A 24,437-nucleotide genomic window follows, 5' to 3' on the forward strand; every position below is an offset into this window, starting at 1 on the left:
GATGTCCATGGGATCCAACGCACTCGGAACCACACCAAGTTCAGATATGAACTCCTTCATCCAAACTCCTTCCTGTGCCGCTTCTGAAGCAGCCACATATTCCGCTTCAGTTGTTGATGCTGCCACAACGCTCTGCTTGGAACTCCTCCAGCTAACTGCACCACCATTCAAAATAAATACGTATCCGGATTGAGACTTAGAGTCATCCGGATCAGTGTCAAAACTAGCATCGACGTAACCCTTTACGACGAGCTGTTCGTCACCTCCATAAACGAGAAACATTTCTTTAGTCCTTTTTAGGTACTTAAGGATATTCTTAACTGCTGTCCAGTGTTCCACTCCTGGATCACTTTGGTACCTGCTAGTCAAACTAACAGCATGACACACGTCTGGTCTAGTACACAGCATGGCATACATAATAGAGCCTATGGCTGAGGCATAGGGGATACTATTCATCTTTTCTCTATCTTCTGCCGAAGCTGGACACTGAGTCTTACTCAATGTCTTACCTTGCAACATGGGCAAGAACCCTTTCTTTGCTTGATCCATTTTAAACCTTTTCAAAACTTTGTCAAGGTATGTACTTTGTGTAAGTCCTATCAGGCGTCTTGATCTATCTCTATAAATCTTGATGCCTAATATGTAAGCTGCTTCACCAAGGTCTTTCATTGAAAAACTTTTATTCAAATAGCCTTTAACACTTTTAAGAAGTTCTATATCATTCCCAATCAGCAATATGTCATCCACATACAGTATTAGAAATGCTACAGAGCTCCCACTCACTTTCTTGTAAATACAAGCTTCTCCGTGAGTTTGGACAAATCCAAACCCTTTGATCACCTTATCAAAACGGAGATTCCAACTCCGAGATGCTTGCTTCAGCCCATAAATGGAACGCTGAAGTTTGCATACCTTATTAGCATCCTTAGGATCGACAAAACCTTTGGGCTGAACCATGTATAACTCTTCCTCAATGTGACCATTAAGGAACGCGGTTTTGACATCCATCTGCCAAATTTCGTAATCGAAAAATGCAGCAATTGCTAACATAATCCGAACAGACTTTAGCATCGCTACGGGTGAGAAAGTCTCATCGTAGTCAACTCCTTGAATTTGTCGAAAACCTTTTTCGACAAGTCGAGCTTTATAGACGGTAACATTTCCATCAGCATCTGTTTTCTTCTTGAAAATCCATTTGTTCTCAACGGCCTTTCGGTCATTCGGTAAGTCTACCAAAGTCCATACTTGGTTTTCATACATGGATCCCATTTCGGATTTCATGGCTTCTAACCATTTTTCGGAGTCTGGGCTCATCATCGCTTCCTCATAATTCGCAGGTTCATCGTTGTCCAACAACATGACATTCATGACACGAACATTGTACCACTCAGGAGTATTACGTGTTCTCGTCGACCTGCGAAGTTCAGTAGTTGTCTCATTCAAAACTTCATGATCATTATCATTAGCTTCCTCTCTAGCTGATGCAGGATGCACGGGAACAGTTTCTGGTGCTGCGCTACACTCAAATTCGAGAGAAGGTTCAATAACCTCATCGAGCTCTACCTTCCTCCCACTCACTTCTTTCGAGAGAAACTCCTTCTCTAGAAAGGACCCGTTCTTAGCGACAAACACTTTTCCTTCGGATCTGTGATAGAAGGTGTACCCAATTGTTTCTTTAGGGTATCCTATGAAGACGCATTTTTCCGACTTGGGTTCGAGCTTATCAGGTTGTAGCCTTTTTACATAAGCTTCGCATCCCCAAACTTTAAGAAAGGACAGCTTAGGTTTCTTGCCAAACCATAATTCATACGGTGTCGTTTCAACGGATTTAGATGGTGCACTATTTAAAGTGAATGCGGCTGTCTCTAATGCATAACCCCAAAACGACAGTGGCAAATCAGTAAGAGACATCATAGACCGTACCATATCCAATAAAGTACGATTACGACGTTCGGACACACCATTGCGTTGTGGTGTTCCAGGCGGCGTAAGTTGTGAAACAATTCCACATTGTCTTAAATGCGTGCCAAACTCGTAACTCAAATATTCACCTCCACGATCCGATCGTAGAAATTTAATTTTCTTGTTACGATGATTCTCCACTTCATTCTGAAATTCCTTGAATTTCTCAAATGTCTCAGACTTGTTTTTCATTAAGTAAATATACCCATATCTACTCAAGTCATCTGTGAAGGTTAGGAAGTAACGATATCCACCGCACGTTGTAACACTCATTGGTCCGCACACATCAGTATGTATGATCTCCAACAAGTCACTGGCCCGTTCCATTAAGCCTGAAAACGGGGTTCTAGTCATCTTACCCATGAGGCATGGTTCACATGTATCAAATGATTCAAAATCAAGTGATTTAAGTAGTCCATCAGAATGGAGTTTCTTCATGCGTTTTATACCAATATGACCTAGACGGCAGTGCCACAAATATGTTGAACTATCATTATCCACTTTGCACCTTTTGGCATTAACATTATGAATATGTGTGTCACTACTATCGAGACTTAATAGAAATAAACCATTCACAAGTGGTGCATGACCATAAAAGATATTACTCATATAAATCGAACAACCATTATTCTCTGATTTAAATGAATAACCGTCTTGCATTAAACAAGATCCTGATATAATGTTCATGCTCAACGCAGGCACCAAATAACAATTACTAAGGTTTAAAACTAATCCCGAAGATAAATGTAGAGGGAGCGTGCCGACGGCGATCACATCAACTTTTGATCCATTCCCGACGCGCATAGTCACCTCATCTCTTGCTAGTCTTCGTTTATTCTGTAGCTCCTGTTTCGAGTTACAAATGTGAGCATCAAATACCCAGGTGCTACTACGAGTACTAGTAAGGTACACATCAATAACATGTATATCAAATATACCTTTGACGTTGCCAGCCTTCTTATCTGCCAAGTACTTGGGGCAGTTACGCTTCCAGTGGCCAGTTCCCTTGCAGTAGAAGCACTCAGTATCCGGCTTAGGTCCAGATTTGGACTTCTTCGCGGGAGTGGCAACAGTTTTGCCACCCTTCTTGAAATTTCCCTTCTTACCCTTTGCCTTCTTGAAACTGGTGGTCTTATTGACCATCAACACTTGATGCTCCTTTTTGATTTCCACCTCCGCAGTTTTTAACATCGCGAGGAGCTGAGGAAGTGTCCTATCCATCCCTTGCATATTGTAGTTCACCACAAAACTTTTATAGCTAGGTGGTAGTGACTGAAGAACCCGGTCAATGCCTAATTCATTAGGAATCTCAATTCCCAGTTGTCTCAGGCGGTCGGCGTACCCAGACATTCTGAGCACGTGCTCGCTAACGGAGCTGTTCTCCTCCATCTTGCAGTTAAAGAACCTTTCGGAGGCATCATACCTCTCCGCACGGGCTTGGGTCTGAAATAAAGTATTCAGTTCCCCAATCATAGCATATGCCGAGTGGTGCTCAAAACGCTTTTGGAGCTCAGGTTCCATACCAAGCAAGAGGCCGCACCTAACTACATTGTGGTCCTCAGATTGAGTCAGCCAAACGTTCCTAACGTCAGCAGACTCAGTTGCTGCGGGTTCTGCACCAAGCGCTGCATCAAAAACATAAGCCTTTTTGGCAGCTTCAAGGATAATCCTCACATTCCGGAACCAGTCCGTAAAGTTGCTTCCATTGGACTTCAGTTTATCTTTCTCTAGGAGGGTATTCATATTGAACGTAGTACGAGCCATTGATCTACAGTATATTTGCAAAGGCAATTAGACTAAGTTCATGATAATAAGTTCAAGCTAATCAAATTACTAATGAACTCCCACTAAAATCAACATCCCTCGGGTTGTTTAGTGACACATGATCCAAATCCACTACACCAAGTCCGATCATCACGTGAGATGGAGTAGCTTCAATGGTAAACATCAGCATGTTGATCACATCATTCATATGACTCATGTTTAACCTTTCGGTTCCTTGTGTTCCGAGGCCATGTCTATACATGCTAGGCTCGTCAAGTTAACCAAAGTATTCCTGCATGTGTAAAACTGGCTTACACCCGTTGTATGCGAACGTAGAGTTTATAACACCCGATCATCACGTGGTGCTTCAAAACGACGAACTTTTGCAACGGTGCATACTAAGGGAGAACACATTATTATCTTGATATTAATAATGAGGGATCATCTTATAATGCTACCGTCAACTAAGCAAAATAAGATGCATAAAAGGGATAAACATCACATGCATAAATAATGTGACATGATATGGCCTTCTCTTCGTGTGCCTTTGATCTCCATCTCCAAAGCACGGGCATGATCTCCATCATCACCAGCATGGCGCCTAGGTCCTCGGGCGTCATGTATAGTTGCCTCCACCAACTATTGCTACTACGACTATTGCTACTACTAGCGATAAAGTAAAGCAATTACATGGCGATTAAATCATTGACACGAAGGTCATACAATAATTAATGAGACAACCATACGGCTCCTGCCGGTTGCCAAACTCATCGACATGCAAGTCGTGAAATATTACAAAACATGATCATCTCATACATCAAATATATTATATCATATCTTGGCCATACCACATCACATGCCCCTGCAAAAACAAGTTAGACGCTTCTACTTTGTTGTTGCATGTTTTACGTGGCTTTAGGGGCTGCACTAAAAGAACCGTTCTTACTTACGCAAAAGCCACAACGGTGATATACAAATTGCTTATTAACCATATAGGCCTCCCATTGCAAATCAGATTTCAACTATAGTGGGAGAGACAGACACCCGCCAGCCGCCTTATGCAATACAAGTTGCATGTTAATTGCGGAACCGGTCTCTTGTGCGAAGACAAGTAAGGTTGGTCCGAGCCGCTTCATCCCACTATCCCGCAAAATCCGATAGTGCACAAAGGAGGTAGCAATATGAACATCAACGCCCACAACTAAATTGTGTTCTACTCGTACAAAACATCTACGCATAGATCTAGCTCTGATACCACTGTTAGGTTCGTTGCATAGGAAACAAAAATTTTCCTACGAGAAGTGCGGAAGAAACCCAAGAATATATATACTAGATGTATGTAACGAGAGGGATCATGAACACCATACCCTCGTAGACCGCTAAGCGTTACGATCACGAGATCGTTGTTGGTGTAGTGGAACTTTCAATGAGATCAATCTCAGTGCCGAACGGACAGCACCTCCTTGGTATCCACACGTTCAGCTTCACGTTATCTCCTCCTTCCTCGATCCAGCAAGCGAGAGGGAGAGGTAGACGAGATCCCGGCAGCACGACGGCGTGGTGACTATGGTGAATATTCTCACGGGCAGGGCTACGCCGTGCGCGTGAGAAGAGGAGGAGAGGAGGGCTCAGGGGAGAGAGATCCAACTGAAAGCTTGGGGTGTCTCTCTCCCTTGCCCCCCCCTTCTATTTATATAGGGGTAGAGGAGGCGTGGCCGGCCAGGACTATCCCGCGGCCAGGACTCTCCGGCGGCCAGGACTCTCATGCGGCCAGGACTCTCCCGCGGCCAGGACTCTCCTCCTGGCCGCATGGGCCCTGTGGGCTAGCCCCTCGGCCCATTAAGGCCAGGGTGCTCCCTCACAGGCCCATTTAGCCCAGGGATAGGTGGGCCTCAAGGTGGAACCCTCCGGATCCCTCCGGAACCTTCTAGAAGCTTCCCGGTCAAAACCGGGAAATATTCCAAACTTTCCAGAACCCTGAAAACAACTTTTCATATATAAATCTTTATCTCCGGAACATTCCGGAGCTCCTCGTTGCGTCTAGGATCCCATCCAAGACTCCGAATCATAATTCGATATCATCATCATTTATCTCATCTAACCCAAGCAACATGAAACGTTAAGTGTGTGACCCTACGGGTTCGAGAACATGTGGACATAACCAATAGCGGGACCTGGATGTCCATAATAGTTCCCACATATTCCACGAAGATCTCATCGGTTGAACCACTATGTCGAGGATTCAATTAATCCAGTATCCAATTCTCTTTGTCTCGCGATATATTACTTGCCCGAGATTTGATCGTCGGTATCGCCATACCTAGTTTAATCTCGTTACCGGCAAGTTCTCTTTACTCGTTCCGTAATATAATACCCCCGCAACTAAACACATTAGTCACATGCTTGCAAGCTCATTAGGATGTTATATTACCGAGAGGGCCCAGAGATATCTCTCCGTCACAAGGAGTGACAAATCCCAGTCTTGATCCATACAACCCAACAAGCACCTTCTGGGATACCTGAAAAACACCTTTATGATCACCCAGTTACGAGATGACGGTTGATGCCCACAAAGTATTCTTCCGGTACTAGGGAGTGGCATGATCTCATGGTCTAAAGAAATAATACTTGACATAATAAAACATAAGCAACTTAAACTTAAGTGACACGATCAAAAGCTATGTTTAGGTTTGGGTCTGTCCATCACATCATTCTCCTAATGATATGACCTCGTTATTAAATGACAACACATGTCTATGGTTAGGAAACCTTAACCATCTTTAATCAACGAGCTAATCTAGTAGAGGCGTATTAGGGACACGGTATTTGTTCATTTATCCACACATGTATTTGAGTTTCCAATCAATACAATTATAGCATGGGCAATAAACATTTATCAAGAACAATGAAATATGATAATAACAAATTTATTATTGCCTCTAGGGCATATTTCCAACAGCGCCATAGGCCCACAACTACTTTAGTCGGGCGTCCCTTTTTCTCCCTCGCTCACCGCCGTGGCCCCGTCGGTGGAAGTCGACTTCCTGCGGTACGAAGAGCCTGGCATACAGAACCTGCTCCTCGCGACCTCCTTCGTGCGCTGCGACAATGACATCGACGCTACGGCCGTCGACGGCCTCCTCGCTGCTGCAACATCCTGCCCCCGCTGCCGACCTGCACATGTGCGGAAGCTCCTTGCCACGCTGGTCAGCGCCTCCAATGTGAACTGCCCCATGGTAGTCGTGGTCACCAGCACGTCGATGAGGCTCAGGCGCTCGTCTGTCTCAGTTCTGCTGTTTGCTGCTATTTCATCGAATAGCTTGTGTGCATGTGTGAGTCCACCATGAAAATCATCGAGGGAGTTGGGCTCTGTACTAACAGAAGGAGCAGACGGTGAGCTCTCTTCCTGCGCCAAGAACCTCAGGGAGCAAATTATTTTTCTATGTTCCGTCTCCGCCGCTGGCCAGGGTGATCTCTCTGCACAGCTCGGTCTACACAGCGGCTCCTTGGAGTTGGTGGGCGGTGCAGTTCATGGCGGGCGGGTCCTCCTCGTCGCCTTGCTGCCGGGCGAAGTTCATGGCGGGCGGGCAGTTACTAGTTGCCGCCGTGGCAAAACGGAAGTACGGAACGACCGAACGACGACGACGGCAGCCATGCTGCCATGGTTCCCTCTGCCGGCCGCGGCGGGCGTGCTCCAGCCTGCGGAACACCACGCGCCCCGACGCGCTCACACGCGGGATCTCGGCCACCACCGCCGGCGCGGCCGGGCAACCGGAGCGCGTGGATGCCACGGCAGCGCGCAGGAGCTCGTCCTGCCGGAGTCGTACGAGGAGGAGGTGGAGGCGCGCGTCAGGAGCGGGTACGTGTAGGCGCAGGGTGGGCCCTTCTGGTGCCGCTTCATGGGCTCTGACTCGTCTTCCTCGTCATGCTGAAGCTCCTCGCACTGTGCCGGCACCGGAGGGGAACACGGTAGGGGAAGCGGAGACGGGAGGAGGGGCACGACCGCATGAGCTTGTCCAGCGTGGCAGAAAGTTGGCACCGACATGTGGACCCATCTGCAAGTTTCGCATCAAAACAGCATCAAGTGCTTAATAAGTGCGCAGAAATACTCATGTGCTCAAAAAAGGTGGTCATTTGTAAAAAATTTAAAAAAAGGTAGTTTTCCTAAAAGGTTGTCTCAATTGTGGTGGTTTTGAGTAATTTTCTCACTATCAAAAAACATTCATTTCTCTCAATGTTGAAACTCTTCGTGGATGCAAAAAATTATATTGTAATGTTGTTTGTGGGTTATTGTGCAGATCCTTTTTCAAGGTTAGTTTGGAACTTTTTGTGCTTCTCGAAAATATGTGAGACACTATGCTAATCTGGTGATTACATCTTTTCGACGACATTTGTTTCGGTGCCAACATGTAGCTGGTGAGTTGTGTGTCGTCCTATGCTTTGACCTACAAGGGCAGGTTGATGTTGTTTTGGATTAGACGAAGCTGGAATTGGGCCTTCCTGGCCTCCTTTCATGATATCCCGAAATGGTGGCGGCGAAGCAACCGAGCAACAAGCTCATGTGAAGCGTTTGCCGATGGTTAATCATCGGTTTTCTACTCCCACCTCTAGCGATGGGATCCTTAAACGGGCTACAAATGCCTTTGTGAAAAGGGCTTGTCTTGTGGATTGAGGTATTTGTGTTTCCGTCGATCTATGTATGTAATATGTTTCATTAGTGAGGATCTAGGAGGTCGTTATGATGATGTCAAAGGCAAGGACCTTCTGGTCATACTCCCTCCGTTCCTTTATACACCGCGTATAGATTTTTCGGAAATTCCGCTAAACAGCTCGTTTTTGCTTTGATTCCCGCAACATTGATTGCTCCTACACCTATCGATGGGGCAGACCATGCATGCAGCACAAAGGCTCCTCGTCTTCTCCCGTTTTTCTGCTCGTCTACACTCCGTCGCCACCTGCAGAATTAATTCCTAGCTGCAATCGACATGCATGTGCTCCTTGGAGTAAGCAGAGGAGCTGAGCCTTGGTCCATGTGCATGAAAGCATACGCGTGGTGTATAAAGGAACGGAGGAGTACATGTGTTTCCTATCCTAATTTTCTTTTATTTTGCTAGTTATGTTTTCACCTTCCTGTCAACTTTCGGTTTTCTCAACTTTTAATTTTAAAATTTTCAGTTTTTTCGAGAAGAACTTTCAAAATTCAGGGGAAAAACTTGCAATTTTAGAATCTTTTAATTTTCTGAGATGAACTTTTGACAATTTGGGAACTTTAAAAATAAATTGAAAGTTCAATTTTTCTTTGGAATTCATGACCAAAAGGTCCTGGCCGTCGGCCCACCGATGACACATAGCGGGGTCTACATCTGCGCTAGCCTCCCGGTGCACGGCGGCGGCGCCACCTCCCTAGATAGGGAGCTGAACCGCAGGAGCCTTTGTGGGCGAGAGAGAAAGAGATGACAAGAGAGAAAGAGACGACAAGAGAGAAAGAGATAAGCGAGAGGAGAGAAGGGATAGAGATAGGGAGAGAGCGACCGGAGGTGAGGTTGTGCGGGACGTGGGGTTGACCGAGCCGGTTAATTTTTAAAATTCTCGTTAATTTGTAGAAATGATTGATATTTTCTAAAAATAGTAAAATCGCAGTGTATCCGGCTTCACCTAATATTTTGTGTACTACTCCCTCCGTTTGGATTTATAAGGTCCACGCAGAATTTTATGCCAAACTTTGACCAACAGTTGCATTGACAACACGAGATTATTGCGACACAAAAGATATATTGTTCGATTCGTATTGAAAAACACTTTCTAATGGCACAACACCTATATACGTATACAAAATATTTCAATAATCGTTGGTCAAAGTGTGGCACAAGTTTCAACAAGAGCCCTATGTAACCAAACGGAGTAGTACTAAACATGACGATTGCCTGGTTTTCATCATGGACTTTTCCAGAATCCTGTTTGTCCACTATCCACTGCCATCGCGAAGCTAATTTGGTGGCACACACGATTGCAGCTGAATCAAAAGCCGTTCCTTGGAGAATCTGGATGGATGTTCCTCCTTCCTTTATTGTAAATCTCCTTGTTGATGAGTAAACCCAATCAAAATTCAATAAAGTGTGCTTTTATACAGTTCAAAAAAGAAATATACTTGCGCTTTCCTTGACTGCTGATAGATCACCCGTACGTTTCCAAAGAGGAAAAACCAACATGTAACTTGTAGAAGCAAACCCACGTTAGAAAAAGAGAACATTCAATGGACGCGCGGCGGAGCCCATGAAGCTTTCTTTTGTACACGAACAACTATAGGGGGTCACAGGAATTGAAGCAAACTAGTGCGTCACAATATACTTGCATTGCACCATATCTTTTCAACAGATTAGACTAATCAAGCATAAGAAACTAGCACCGTGCCTGGCAGCCTGCAAGCTCACGAACCCACGCCTTTGTTGCTTGCAAATAAAAGCGTACATAACACAATACACACGCAAGCTTACACACTGTTGTGCTTAGAACATGACAAATATATTCACAAGAAACCTTTGCAATAGAGACCCACGGACCACGCGAAACCAATCCTGGGTACAACCGCAGCTTCATCTTGCCGACGGACCAAATGTGGACACCAAGACCGCAGTGTCACTGACGGGGCTTACCCTGTCCTGGCGAGCTTCCTCCAATGCCAGGCTCTCCTTCAGCTGTGCCACCACGGCGGCCATGGTTGGCCTTCCAATTGCAGCATCTGACGTACACGCCATGGCGGTGTCAACAACTTTCCACATGGAGGTAACCTCGTAGGAGCCACCGAGCCGTGCATCAGCGACCGAGCTGATGTTGCCCGTGGCCACCATCTGTTTCACGCGCTGAACAATGTGGCCATGGCTCGGTGCTATCGGAGGCTCACCGGTAGCTATCTCCAGCAGAACAACGCCGAAGCTGTAAACATCACTGCTCTTAGTGAGCCTGCCGGTGTGGTAGTACCTAAAAATTGTAGATAAGCCACAACTTAGTAAACCTAAATTTGGATTAAGCGATTAAGACAATGCCACCTATAGTAGGTCTCTTTCATAACCTGCTAAAGTGGATTGGCTTTATCAGCTATATGAAGAAATTACACAAATATTATAATATGCACAAATTAAAGGACATACTCGGGGTCAAAGTAACCCGCTGAACCGGCGGCATTGGTTGATATGTGAGTCTGTGTGTCGCTAAGATAGGTTTTGCAAAGTCCAAAATCAGCTATCTTTGCTCGCAGATTTTGACCTAAGAGAATATTGCTGCTCTTCACATCCCGGTGAATTATTGGCAAGCTGCATCCCTTGTGCAGATAATCCAGGCCTACGCATACCACAGCAAGTCCCGGAAAGCTTTAGTCAAAAGAAACGTAAACGATCTATAACACATTCATTTAAGTAAACTATAATCTTTTTAGCACATCTTACCTTGTGCAGCATCAAGCACAATTCGTACACGTGTCCCCAATTGAAGGTCTCGTCACCACCTTTTCCTTCATATATGAGCATGGTAACAGTTAGGAAACTGGACCATATGATGAACAGCACACATGTCAATTGTTGAATCACTCAGTTTCTACATCAATGTTCATAAATTTCTTTTTCTTTTCTTTCTATGTTTGTTTGTAATTTGGTTACGCTCTTTGGCCTTCGACATTGAATAAATTAGTTGAAATAAGGCCGTTACTTTGTCAGCCAACTGAGGATTGGAAGCAGTTCAGAAGGAACAGATGCAGATGCCTTCAAAACTACCACTCAACATGCCTCTGAAGTTCAAACCATGCATGTATATTTTGTATGTGACAATAAGACAGCTACAAAGTTTGTTATAACTTAATCAATGCAAAATTTTTCAATGGACCAACCTCTCAGATGGTCACAAAGATTGCCTCGAGACATGTATTCATAAACCAGTGCTAAATGATCCTTCTCACAACAGTAACCAACTAAAGAAACCAGATTGCTGTGGTGCACCTTTGTCAAGCTCTGAACCTATGTGATGACACAGAGAGCAGCAAGAAAACATATTAATTTGCATGAAACTCACTATGATAGCAACTTCCGAAATTTTAAACTGCATACTTTTACCAAGGAAGAAATAAAATGTTGGCCTACATTGACAGGTACATCATGCGAAGTTGAATCCTAAGGTTTCTTGAACTTTTCTAGTGTATTGAAATTTAGTACCTCAGCTAAGAACTCATCAAGCCCATGCGAAGATGACTCAGAACGCATCTTGACAGCAACCTCAGTATTGTCTTCCAAACGACCATAGTACACAAGTCCAAAACCTCCTTGTCCAATGAAGCGTCCAAACTTATTGGTAAATTTCTCCAGTTCCTTGTACGTGAATTGTCGATTCTCGATATTTGGCAGGGGATCCCCCTGACATTTTCTACTTCCCCGAACATTAGGAAGCTCTGGCTCTCTAGGAGGATCATGTTTAGAAACTGGTTGCAGAAATGTCAGTTATATACAGAATCACTAAATATAGTATACCTTAATAATCAATGAATTCTAATGCATGTTATAGAAAGAGAAGAGTATACACACTTTTGGGCTTCTTCCCTCTCCAGATCACATATGAAAGAATAAGGACAGCCACTACTACCACAGGAACCACCACTGAAATAGATATTATAGCTGCTCTATTTCTTGATGGGGACAGACTTATTGTTTTGTTGCACGTATTTTCGTCAGAGTCATACCTGAAACAGTTAAATTACATCAGATAATCAGTTCACGCTTTACATTTATCAAAAATCAACCTTGAATAAACAATCTGCCTAAAGATCACATTAAAAGAAGCATTCGAGTAGGATTTGAATGCATATTTACAGAAAAGGAAACCTCAAGATGAGAACCCAAACCTGAGAATGAGTGATCCTCCATTATTTTTACAGAGGGAGTCTGGAATTGGGCCACTCAGACGGTTGCCAGACAAATCTCTGCAAGAAGTGACATGTAGTTTAGATAGTCAGCAATGTTCTTAGCATGACAAAAACTATCTGCAAAGTGGATCGTTTTAGTATTGTTCACTCATGTCTACAGGTAGTAGGGGCACCGCATTCATGCCAAATGGAAATACCGGATATAAAGGAATTTATGCATGTTTAAACACTTCCGCACCATCCACTAATAGTCCGTCTGAAAGGGCATTTCTCTCCTAAGTGGTTTTGGTGGTGATGACAACGTGTTTTGTTATCTAATCTTGTGCTAAGCATTTCAGGGTTTATAAAGAACTCGACACAAGATGAATTGTGGACCCTCAAAAAGGAAAGAAGCGTAGTGGTGTTTAGCAGCTTTTTTGGTTGATTTGAGTCGTAGGACATCCGTACTATTAAGAGGGGATCCACAAGGGATGGTAACGGGTGAATCAATTTCACGTACACATCTACACCAAATTGCACCCACTAAAAAGCCTACCCAAAAAGGTGTGAGAAGAAAACATTTTTCAGAGTGTGTTCTGGCATCTCTGGTTTCCAGGCGGCGGAAGTTCCGGGTGAACTTCCGCCCGAACCTCTGGGTGCTCTCTGTTAGTCACGGGAGAATATGCGGAACTTCCGGTGAATATTCGGATCCGGCTATCCAGCGGAAGATCCGGCCTATCCCGACCAGTGCATAACGGCTCGATTTTTGGGAACCCACTTATATACCCCTTCGTCCCCAACTAGCCAAATGACCGAGCAAGCAATCAAGAACACCACCTCTCACCTCAAGAACACCTCAAGCTTAAATCTCCAAGATCTCCCTCCCTAGCCACTCATAACTCTTGATTCTTTGAGGATTGGAGGAGAAGATCTTGATCTAGGGTTTCACCAAGTCAAAACGTTGATTCGTGGATTTCGTTTCTCTTGGGTTGTTGGGAACCCTAGACAGAAGCGGTCACCTCGAGCTCTTCCTTGGTGATTGAGGAGCTCGGGGCTTGGATTGGGAGCCTCCCATTGAGTTGTGGAGTTTGCCCCGCTCAAGTTTGTAAGGGTTCGGCATTCGCCTTCAAGGAAGCCATTAGTGGAACTCACCTCACCTTTGTGGTGTTGTGAGAGCTCATCCCACCTTTGTGGGGTGGTGAGTTGGAGAATAGAGTGAACCTTTGTGGCGTCTCTACCTTTGTGGTAGAGCAATCCTCCAAACGGAGACGTACACCGATCCCAATAGGTGGAACTCCGGTGAAATCTTCGTCTCCACGTGTGGTATCATTTCCCCTTTACATTCTTGCTATCTATTGTTGCTTCGGCTATTGCATTTCATTCTAGGGTTGCATTCACTTTAGAGAATCTAGTAAACCCTAGGATTAAGTGTTTGTATCTTTCAAGAAAAGAAAAAGAAAAGCTAAAATTTGTTAGTCTCCTATTCACCCCCCCCCCCCCCCGCCCCCGACCCCCTCTAGTCGACCATACCGATCTTTCACCATCAAGAAGTGTTTTGGAGTGGAAAAATGTTAGTATGAAGAACTCTACAACTATTTTAAACTTAAATTTGTAAATACCATAGTCATCCTCGTTATCTTATACTTACAAATATTCGAGTTCTGTGAGCATTGAGAAGTTATCAGATATAACTCCATGCAAGGTACTGTTGGACAGATCCCTGAATGACAATTAATATTCCAACATGAGGCAACATTCAACATATATAATTGCATACACGTGCAACATGAAAGACCGTCAAAATAATACTCACAGAGATGTTATCCTTGCAGTGCTACCAGTTGTGTTGCTACTACAGTTGACACCATCCCACGCATATTTGACCGGAAAACATGGATCACCCATCCAGTTTTTCATCACACCATACTCAAGTTTGATGGCCATGATAACTTCCACTACCATTCAAAGTGAAAGAAAATAGGGGTCAGGAAGAAAGATGTTGATCCTACTAGTGAAAGAACTGTTTGATAACTGAATACAAATATGCGGTTTGATATTGGTTCTTCAGGCCGACTGCATGTAGAGAAAATTAAGCAAAATCTAGAGTCTAAGATTCAGCAAGAAATTGAGTTCACTTCAGAGCAGGCACCTCAGCAGAAATTTTTGTCCCTCCCCGTGTCTCATCAAGTGTGTCTTCAGTGACGGTGGCAAGGTTCCGCACTACTCGATTGATTGGCAGCGGCCAGTCCCTTGGCGGGGGATCTAGGCCGACACTTCTTGGGTGTCGAGGGTGGCGTGGCCCGGTGAACTGACTAAGTGGCACCGACAAGGGTTGTGGCAATGACCCTTCCTAGTGGCACGACGGATGGGGACTAGTCCAAGACGAGTGGTGGCCACATTAGCGGCGTCTCTCTTCTTTGTGCGGATACGGGAATGAGTGCTTTAGATCAGGACGAAACCAGTCATAGTATATCGTTCCCTTTCAGCATTTTCTCGTACGATGCTAGTGGACCGAGTGCACCCTCTCCGTGCCATGAACTGCTAGCACGAGTGCAGCCACTGACTAGCAGATCTGGTGGATGGCAACATGGAGGATTTGACAACAAGTGCACTTTTTCTGGGTGAAAGCACGTGATCTTGCCTCTTGGCTAGATCCGAGGGCATTGACGTACGTGTGTCGTGTTCTTGTTGAATGTGTTCACACAACCACACCACACAAGTGAAGTTCTAGATACTTCCAATCAAACATTAATAGCCATACTACCTTCATTTCTCAAAAAAACAACGTTAACTTTGACCATCAATTAGACAAATAGTATATAAGATGTGTTTTAAATTTAATACCATTGGAAACGCTTTTCGAACAAGATTCCAGTTATATAACTTTCGTAGCACGTAAACCAAGTATCATTGGTCTAATTGTTGGTCAAAGTTAAACTCGAAATGTGTGGGCACCATTATTTGAGAAATGGAGTGAGTATTATTTCAAATATTAGGTTAACAATATAAATATCTTCATATCTGTATGGAAGGCTGAAGCAGACATATTGTTAATAATTCTAGTCCACAAACAAGTGAAGTTACAAACATACTTCCGGTCAAACTTTAGTATTCAATACTGTTTTGAATAGTTAGGTTTATAGATATTGTCCCAAAACATATTTTTGGAATACTAAGGTTTCAGGTTATAAATAATAAAAATAAAAACTAGCCGACAAAATTATATTTAAAGACCCTGTCAATATCCAAAACGTCGCTCAATGAACCAGAGCGAGAGATATATTTGTAAAACGAAGTTGGAAAAAATCAGCCGCATGGTTATAAAATGTTAGGTAAGAACCAAGTTATTAATACTTTACTTGAAATTCCAAGAAGAAGGAATAAAACGACAAAGTGGGGCGGGGAAAGGAGACATATAAAATTGAGAAAACTCACCATCTCTAGGGAATGTTCTGGAAGTATTGTGAGTGATGAGGCCGTAGATCTCGTATGCATTGATCATCGGGGGCAGCTCTGATATATTGGTGGGCACGAGAGTGATATTGTGGTACTTGCCACCGGTAGCCTTGTACCGGCCTGAAGTGTACACGTTGGAAGCGGTCAAGTAATTTAGGGCATATTGGTAAAGCTCATCGTCATTCACATGGATGTCGAACTGCCTGAGCTGGCTGTTTTGGAAGTCGGCGAAGTGTAGGAACACCATAGGCTGGAACGACGATGCCTCTGGGTTTGTCATGATGTTGAGATTTGTGCCATTATCGATGGCAGCGACAGCTGTCTGAAGAATGGAGAGGGGCACTGCGAAATTGTTGCCCGAGCGGATGGTCCTTCGGGTAGAAATGTTTGTCCACAACGAGCTGGTACTCGAAAACCAGAAGCGATCGTATGGATCGTCAGGAAACCTGGAACAAAAATGATAGTTCGTCATTGACAAAACAAATGAAAGTGTACTGCTCCCTGTTTAAAAAATGTAAAGCAGTTGTATTAAAACTTGAGTACACCCGTATGATTATATTAAAACTTGAGTAAATATCATGAAATTCCTATAATTGGAACTTTAGTATCTAAAAACCACAACTCCTAAACTTTTTTATCACACACATAACCATAGTGCTAACTGATTATGAAAACCCAAACTTAATTTGACACTCAAGCAGGTTCACACGAAATCGATATGTGAGTTTGATCAAGATATTACAATAATATATGTGCTTGAAAATCATCAATAAGTTTGAGACTTGCACGTAATGGCTTTTTAATAATATAGTATGGTTGTGTGTATCAATTGATGCAGAGTCCGATTATCTTTACTCCTTAGGACCTTGAAAGGCAACACGGGAATAGTTTGACATCTGACTGTCGAGGACGGTTTTTCGTCATCAACTCTGTGCTTACCCCCTGAAACCCTAAAGCCGCCGCCACTCCTTCCCTCGCCGCCGCCGGAGCCTGCTCGGCGTCGGCGGGGGCGGGATCCCCTCGGCTTCGCTTGTTTGGAGACGGCGCACGTTCGGTGGGAGCCCGTTGGGGCGGCGTCCTGCAGCGTGGGTAGCGGCTGCCAGATCGGGCCGTGCGGCCATCGGGGCGGCCTGCGCCGGGCTGGCGGAATCGGTCCCGGTTGGCGGATCAGCGGATCGGTTCCGCTGGAGGTGGGAGAAAACGGCCGTGTGAGGAGACGGCGCCGTCAAGATCGACGACGGCTGGGTCCATCGTCGATTCGGCTTCGTGCGTGACTGGAGGCGGCCCCATCGGGCTGTGATGCGTGGGCGGCGCCCGGCGTCAGTGTTGACGGGGGAGAGGAGCTCGTAGTGGCGGGCAGGTGAAAGGGAGGCGCTTGGTCGCCGTTGTCCTGTGATGTAATGCAGTGCGGCCGGTTTTTTTTTTTCTTTAGCGAAAGTGCGGTCGGTCAAAGTGAGGCCCAGATGTTTTTGAATGACCTCGGGCTGAGTTTTTTCGGAAAGCTCGAAAGCCCAGCGGGCTTGGCCCGGTTGTGCCCGGCCCGGCAAAAAACTAATCCGGCCTGAGGCCCCGCCTGGGTTTCATCCTCAGGCCCTCAGGCCAGCCCCACATGGCCTTTTTTTTAATATTTGGCACATCTATCTTCAAAATGTTGGCCCAGCTTGGCCCATCATCTATCTATTTTAGTCCATTAATTCTAACATTTAAAAAAAAAACATTAGATCGGTCCTATGCAGAGATGGGCTTCCTCAGGCCTCGGGCCGGCCCGACCAGGCTTTGTGCCACGCTTGGGCCTAGAGGAGTTTTGGCCCGGCCCGACCCCAATATTGCAGGCTTCGTGGCCGATTAATCTGTAACGGGTCGGAGCCGGGCCGGCCCGTTGCCCACTTATATTGGCAACCCAAATTTTTGGTAGGGCGAACCAGGGCTCAAACCAAACACACCTCAAAAATGTTGTTTGGAACCATGGCACCGCTGCGCGCATGCCGTCCAGCTGTCACCAGGGGTGGGCACTCGTTGTTAGACCATTGCATGGGAGGAGAGCAGGCCGGTCCTTGTGGAGGCCCTCTCGTCTGTGTCGTGAAGTTGGTGCGTCACCAACATCGCTGAGCAGGCGCGGATAACTGGACGGTCGTCGTTCTGCGACGGAGAGCAAATCCGGTTGGAGGTTTGGGCGGTGCGGTGGATTGCTGATGCCTCCCATGGGCTGCACGTCGGGCCTATCCTTGGGGCCATGATGCCCATGGCGGTGGTGCGGATGCAGTTGGCGGCCTCAGAGGTCATGGCGTTGGTTTTGGCTAATCTTTTGGTGTGGTTATACGTGTGGCCGCGACCGGTTCTTCCATGTCTGCGGTGGTGGTCGTGGTTGGGACCAGAAAAGGTGGAGTTGGCTATGATGGTTGTGGCACATACTTTGTTGGAGAAGACGGTGGTGCCGCCCAGGCCAATGTCCAGCAACGAGTTGAAGGCCATGAGAAGGTCCGTAAGTTTGGAGGCGGAGCCACTATTGGTGATGCTGCTGGCAATGCGGCGGTGATTGGTGTGGTGGTGTCGTCTGTTGTTGCTGTGACCAATGCTGCTGCTATGAAGATTGTCGATGAAGATAGAAGCAAGCGACCTAGGAAGGACAATTACATGCAGTCTGTCATCGAAGCTGCTTCTGGGTGTATCTTCGACGAATTCTAAGATGACACCAAGGCAATAGGCTGGGAGTACTTTTCTTTCCAAGCTTGTTGTCCTTTTGAGTTGTAATGACTGAGATCCGAACGCTATTTGCAAATATAATAATATTATCACGGTGTGCATCGATTGATGCAAAGCCGGGAACGTCCTTCTTTTTGAAAAAAAAAAATCTTAACTCCTTAAAAAAACTGTATGTATCCAAAACGTCCAAATAATTATTTTAGCAAAGGATAAGTGTATTTCTCATCTCGTAGCTATTGTGAGAATTCGAATTTGATTTATCAACTATCAATATCCGTAAGTCAGATCCTCATGTTGGTTAATGGAGGTTAAATCCAGATTTGACTAAAAATGATTGGTACTTTGTTTTGATGGCTTTCAAACATTTTCAGAACGTCCCTCGGATGCAAAAAGTAAACAAGAAAAAACATGGTTCCTCCGATTCAAAATAAGTGTCGCGGTTTTGGGATCGGAAACAGTAGTAATTAAACTTAGTATACCGGATGACAGAAGTGGCTGATGATCCCATGTTTGCCCGTTTATACATGGCCATAGACCGGTCCGCGTTGACTTGCGGGTAAAGCGTGGCATCGAGCTTCCTCAGCAACACGGAATTGACGAACGGCGTGCCGCCGCCGGTGTTCACCAGGCAGACCGGCACCGAGCTCGCCCACGCGACGAAGATCGCCTCGGACCACCAATAGGTCACGTTCTTGCACGTTTCCCAGTAGTTGGTCCCCAGGTGCAGGTCGAACTGCACCGACGAGCTGATCTTGCCGTCGTAGTCCCCGTGGTAGAACTGCAGCCGGAGCAGATACTTGGCGCCGCTCTCCGTCGGGAGCGTGTAGCAGTTCCGCAGGCCGGACGGGAAGCTCCTCAGCGTGTGGTAGTGCTGGTTACTGGTGCCCCAGTTATCGTAGCCGGAGGCCACCTTGTGGTTCTCCCCGCCGTCCACGTACGGACCGTCGGAGACGTAGACGATGCCGGTGTCGTCGTCCTTGCGGGGGCTGAACTCGGCCTCCAGGCCGCAGTCGATGCTCAGGAAACCTACACAACCAGAAAAGAAAAGAGTTCTGAGTATCAAAACCGGCCGGCCATTTCTTGATCAGTATGATCTGTATGTGATCTGATCTGTATTAATTGCCCCTTCGGTGAAAAACCAACCTGGCTGACCGGCCACATGAATCGCTGTGGCTGCAAATAATAATGCAGCAAAGGAAACAAACAACTCCATTGAGACAAATAGTTACTCGAATGATCACTTCGCCATATGCAATGGCACATGCACCCGCGAACTGGCTGGGCAATGCCGCGACTTACTTATATATATTGCGCGGCAACTTGAGATGCGAGTTGCACGCTTGCATCAACATTTAAACCTTATCAGCATTGCTTAAATTAATTACTTGGGTCGTACTCCTATTGTCTAATAGCTCACCTGCCGCCCTTAATTAGCCACTGGATGCATGTGCAGGTGTTAGAAAACCAGAGACACGATTGTACCGAGGACAAAACCATTACAAATATGATAACGACACCGAGATTTGTTAACAAAATTCGCAAACTCGCCTTCTCCTTCAGACATGACTAAAATATGAAAATGTAACAAAAAAATTAGTTGTCTTTAATTCATGCCTCGTCCAATATTTTGATTGGAATGAATTGACTGAAAACAGAGCCCACACTATTTGAGACCCCCCCCCCACCACCACCACCACACACACACACACGCCTGCACAGGACATTGTGTGACTGGAAAAAAAATTCTATTGGACGGGGCTTGTCAAATTTTAACAAAAGGTGGGGAGTGAAATTTTAGTGAGACCTGAGCAAAATATTAATGAACATTAGATTTTTCAAACTTTATTAATATTCCATTTTGATTTCACTAAGCTCGTCTGGCACCCATCATTTGGGCCTAGAATTCAGGAATTCATTTGGAATTTCAGAAACAAATTTGTTTGGTTGCCACGGAATTGGCTACAGGAATTCAATCTCAAATTCCATGGAATTGCACTATAACTAACCCCAATTCCTTTCTAAAAGGCACCATATCTTTGGAATTGGAGGAAATTGCATGCCAGATCCTCAAACTTGGCAGGCATCTTTGTTGGAGATATGCCCTAGAGGCAATCATGTGATGATGTTATTTCCTATGTATTCATGAGTTCTTGTTATTGTCCTTGAACATCATCACTGGTATGTATCAATAAATACGTGATTTGTTTGTGAGACTATGTATTCTATGATGTTGTTCTAATGGTCCCTGGTCATTGAGGTTATGCGGACACATAATCTAGACTGGCAATGTGAATCAGTATGATGACTATGTTTCACAAGTCATAGGGCAAGGTGTTTCCGATTGATAGCATGGACTCGACAATGAGATTGTTGAGTCGGATAGACCCGCACTGAGACACAACGATATGATTGTCATTTGTTAGTCTCAAGTACGATGTATATGCCAGTCCTGGACCTGAGGTCATCGCATGAGCTTGGGATGTGAATCGGCCTACTTAAGGGTTGCCAAACGCTACTCCGTAACTGGGTGGTTATAAAGGTAGCTTTCGGGTTTGCTGATAAGCATGCTGCGAGTCATGGTTGATCAAGATGGGATTTGCCCCTCCTATTCGAAGAGATATCTCTGGGCCCTCTCGAGTGATCAGATTCGGAAAGCATGGCCATGCGTCTTGGGTTAAGTGTTAACCCGTTTGGGAATCTGTATCACAGGAACGAGAAGAGAGTCGAGCTATCCACAAGGATGACAAGCACTCGCCTTGAGCTCGACACACATATCGTGAGGCAAAAGGAATGTTGCATATGACACATTGTATGGTTCGTCAATATACCTTGTGGTTACTCGGGAGTTGGCACGTGCTGCTAGGCGCCACTACCAACTATCGACTTGAGTCGGTGCCAGTGGACGAGTAAGGTGTTACTCGGTCTCGCAGTCCGAGCTCGTAGTCGTGTCCGACTGACCGCGAACCTGAAGGGTCACACGCTTAAGGGGTGGGAACCGAGTTGAATCGGATCCAACTCGTATCGGGCTTAGACTCCTAACGGGCCTCAAGTGTTGAGCCCACTAGGGACGTCTATATAAGTGGAGGAGACCAATCCGGCTAGGGTTACACCAGTCCAGACGTGAGTTATACTCGGCCGTCACACCTCCACGCCCAAAACCTTGTGATCGGATCTAGCAGTCCGCCGCACAGAGTTCCTCCCTGTACGTGTGGATACCTCGGAGGCGCTGCACCTGTGGCGCTTGGACGAACTGCTTGTGGGATCGGCGAGGAGGAGCAGGCCGAACGACTACTCGGCATCGACACGCATCATCAACTCTACTTCCGCTACGGGTCTGCGTGTCTAGTGGTAATTTCGTGATCCATTATCTACAACATTGATCAGGGCGGAATCGGTAGAATTTTTATTTTGTGCTAGCGTAGCCTACCGCGTTCCCCAACAATCTTCAGTTTCGTCCATTAACTTGCAAACTTTGAAATTAAGACCTTAAATTTGGCAAATTGGTTCATTTTAGTCCAAATCAACGAATTTTCATGATTAATTCGGCTACGTTGGCAACTAACGTAGACATGGCTGGCATAAGGGGTCCCTTTTGCAAATTTTCAGGCGATGGAGTATTCCGTTTGTGAAAATATCACAGTTGTCACCTCCTCCAAGCGAGGGCTATACCACGGATTCGAGACCGAACTCTTCCAAAGGGTTAAAATGGAAGATTTCATCGTCCAAAAATTCACGAAAAGAACCCGCCCGAGCCAACCATGTCGCCAGCATGGCTGAATTTAGCCCGAATTCATCGATTTGGACTAAAATGAATCGGCGTGCCAAGTTTAAGGTCTTGTTTTTCAAGTTTGCAAGTTAATGGATGAAACTGAATATACCTGCCAAGTTTAAGGACCCGCCATGCAATTTCCTCTTGGAATTGTCTATTACTCTCCAAATCCATGTGATAGACAAACATGATTTTTAAACAAGGAATTCAAATTCAACCAAATGAAATCCTATCAAAAATTGGATTTCATTTCATTTCTACCAAATGAAATGAAATGATGGTTACCAAACGGGATTTTTAAAACTAGATTGGAATTATAGTGGTTCACTCTCATTTACTGATTTTACTAAATTTAAGCAATCTAGAGAAGAACGGGGTTTGTAGGCCTCAAATCTTCGCCTCTGCCACTCCCATACCCACTAGCTAGCTCGTGTGCCATCGCCACCGCTAGATCGTTGACTCGGCGCAACTGGAAGTCCATTAACCATTAACCGTGACGATACATTGTAGGCGCTTACACACCGCCTTGTTGTGTACTCCCTCCATTTGCTGATGTATATACTTATGGGATTATCCTTATAAAGTCAAATTTTGACAGAGTTTTTATCAAAAAAGTGCAACATATGTGTTATCAAACAAATTAAATATAAAAATATATTTGATAATAGACATAACAATACTTGTTTGGTGCTGTATATTTGATGTTTTCTTTTACAAACTTCATCAAAATTAATAAATTTTGACTTACAACAGACCTAATACAGACGTTCCAAAATAGATGGAGCATTGTACTTGAGCTGCCTCCCCCACTCATTCTAGGTCAGATTTTTCGCTACCGGATCCCATTTTTTTCCCGGGTAACCAGGATTTGCAGTAACCGTGGTAACCGGAAAATCCAGGGCATTTACCAGAAGGGATTTTTTTAATCCAGTTTTGAATTCAAATTATTTTCTTTCAAAGATGATTATACATTGCACATATGTCACATTGTAAATACAACCATATTATAGTTGATGAAATGATCTCTCTTAATTTGAGGTTTACATGCTCATTTATGGGTTAAAATTAAAAAAATTCATAAAATAGGGATTTTTTTGTTCGACAAACCAATTTCACCAGGGGACTGGGAAATGCAGTCATAGGGGCCGGCGAAAACTGAAAATACTGCCCGGTAATCAAACGTCTGCTAGGTCCACGAGCATTGGTTAGCCCAGCCCATACCTAACACCACTAAAATCCCGACCCACTGTCCATTGTCAAAATGAAAAAACCTGCGAGAGCAGTAGGGTGTTCGCGGGCATGAATCGCGTGTTTAGACAGACTAGCTAAATGCCCGTGCGTTGCTACGGATAAAACATATTAGTGCTCATGAATTTAAAAACTTTTATATATTAATGGCATTTGCTAGTAATTTTATCTTAGCTTCAATGGGAAACATCATCTGTATCTTAATTATTTAACAGATTTAATTGTTGTGTTAGGAGGCGATAGAGGAGGCATTAGGTGACGCACCGCCGCCACCAATTGCCTCTTTTATAAGAGTAAAGATCTAACAACGGTGAGGAAATTTCTGTATTTTCTCTTATCTGCACTGCAGAGTATTGCTTTCCTCAAAGCAGAACATTCTAAGCAGAAGAAGGTACAGGCTAAACACCGACCGTAATTATAGAAGTTTCATGATCCTACGTAGCAGCGCTCAAGGTTTAGACTGACGTGGTATACAGTTGACATATATGTCTTCATTTCTATTGGGCTTGAAAACACCAGCATGGTGGCGTGAACTGACTATTTCTTCCAGTTCTACATCAGGTGCACCATAAAAAGGGCGAAAATAACGATCAAATGACATACTATTTGACAATAACTACACTAGCGCGGAATTGGTCGCCCAAGTTCTGA

The 24,437-nt window shown here is 44.9% G+C and overlaps 1 protein-coding gene and 1 pseudogene across 1 annotated transcript; both read right to left on the bottom strand.

Annotated features, from left to right (window-relative positions):
- Positions 1–162: 162 nt before the first annotated feature.
- On the bottom strand, positions 163–7,771 carry LOC106866720 (the record flags this gene model as incomplete). The annotated part of the gene is made up of 7 exons (XM_014902387.1): positions 7,499–7,771; positions 6,740–7,132; positions 3,568–3,687; positions 2,901–3,471; positions 1,135–2,051; positions 620–840; positions 163–208 (listed from the first exon to the last, which is right to left on the bottom strand). Coding segments are annotated over exons 1-7 (2,541 nt in total), but the record flags the coding sequence as incomplete, so codon positions are not given.
- Positions 7,772–10,027: 2,256 nt separating this feature from the next.
- On the bottom strand, positions 10,028–20,046 carry LOC100844202 (annotated as a pseudogene).
- Positions 20,047–24,437: the final 4,391 nt, after the last annotated feature.

The sequence above is a fragment of the Brachypodium distachyon genome, chromosome 4 (assembly GCF_000005505.3).
Source record: "Brachypodium distachyon strain Bd21 chromosome 4, Brachypodium_distachyon_v3.0, whole genome shotgun sequence".
Taxonomy (NCBI): domain Eukaryota; kingdom Viridiplantae; phylum Streptophyta; class Magnoliopsida; order Poales; family Poaceae; genus Brachypodium; species Brachypodium distachyon.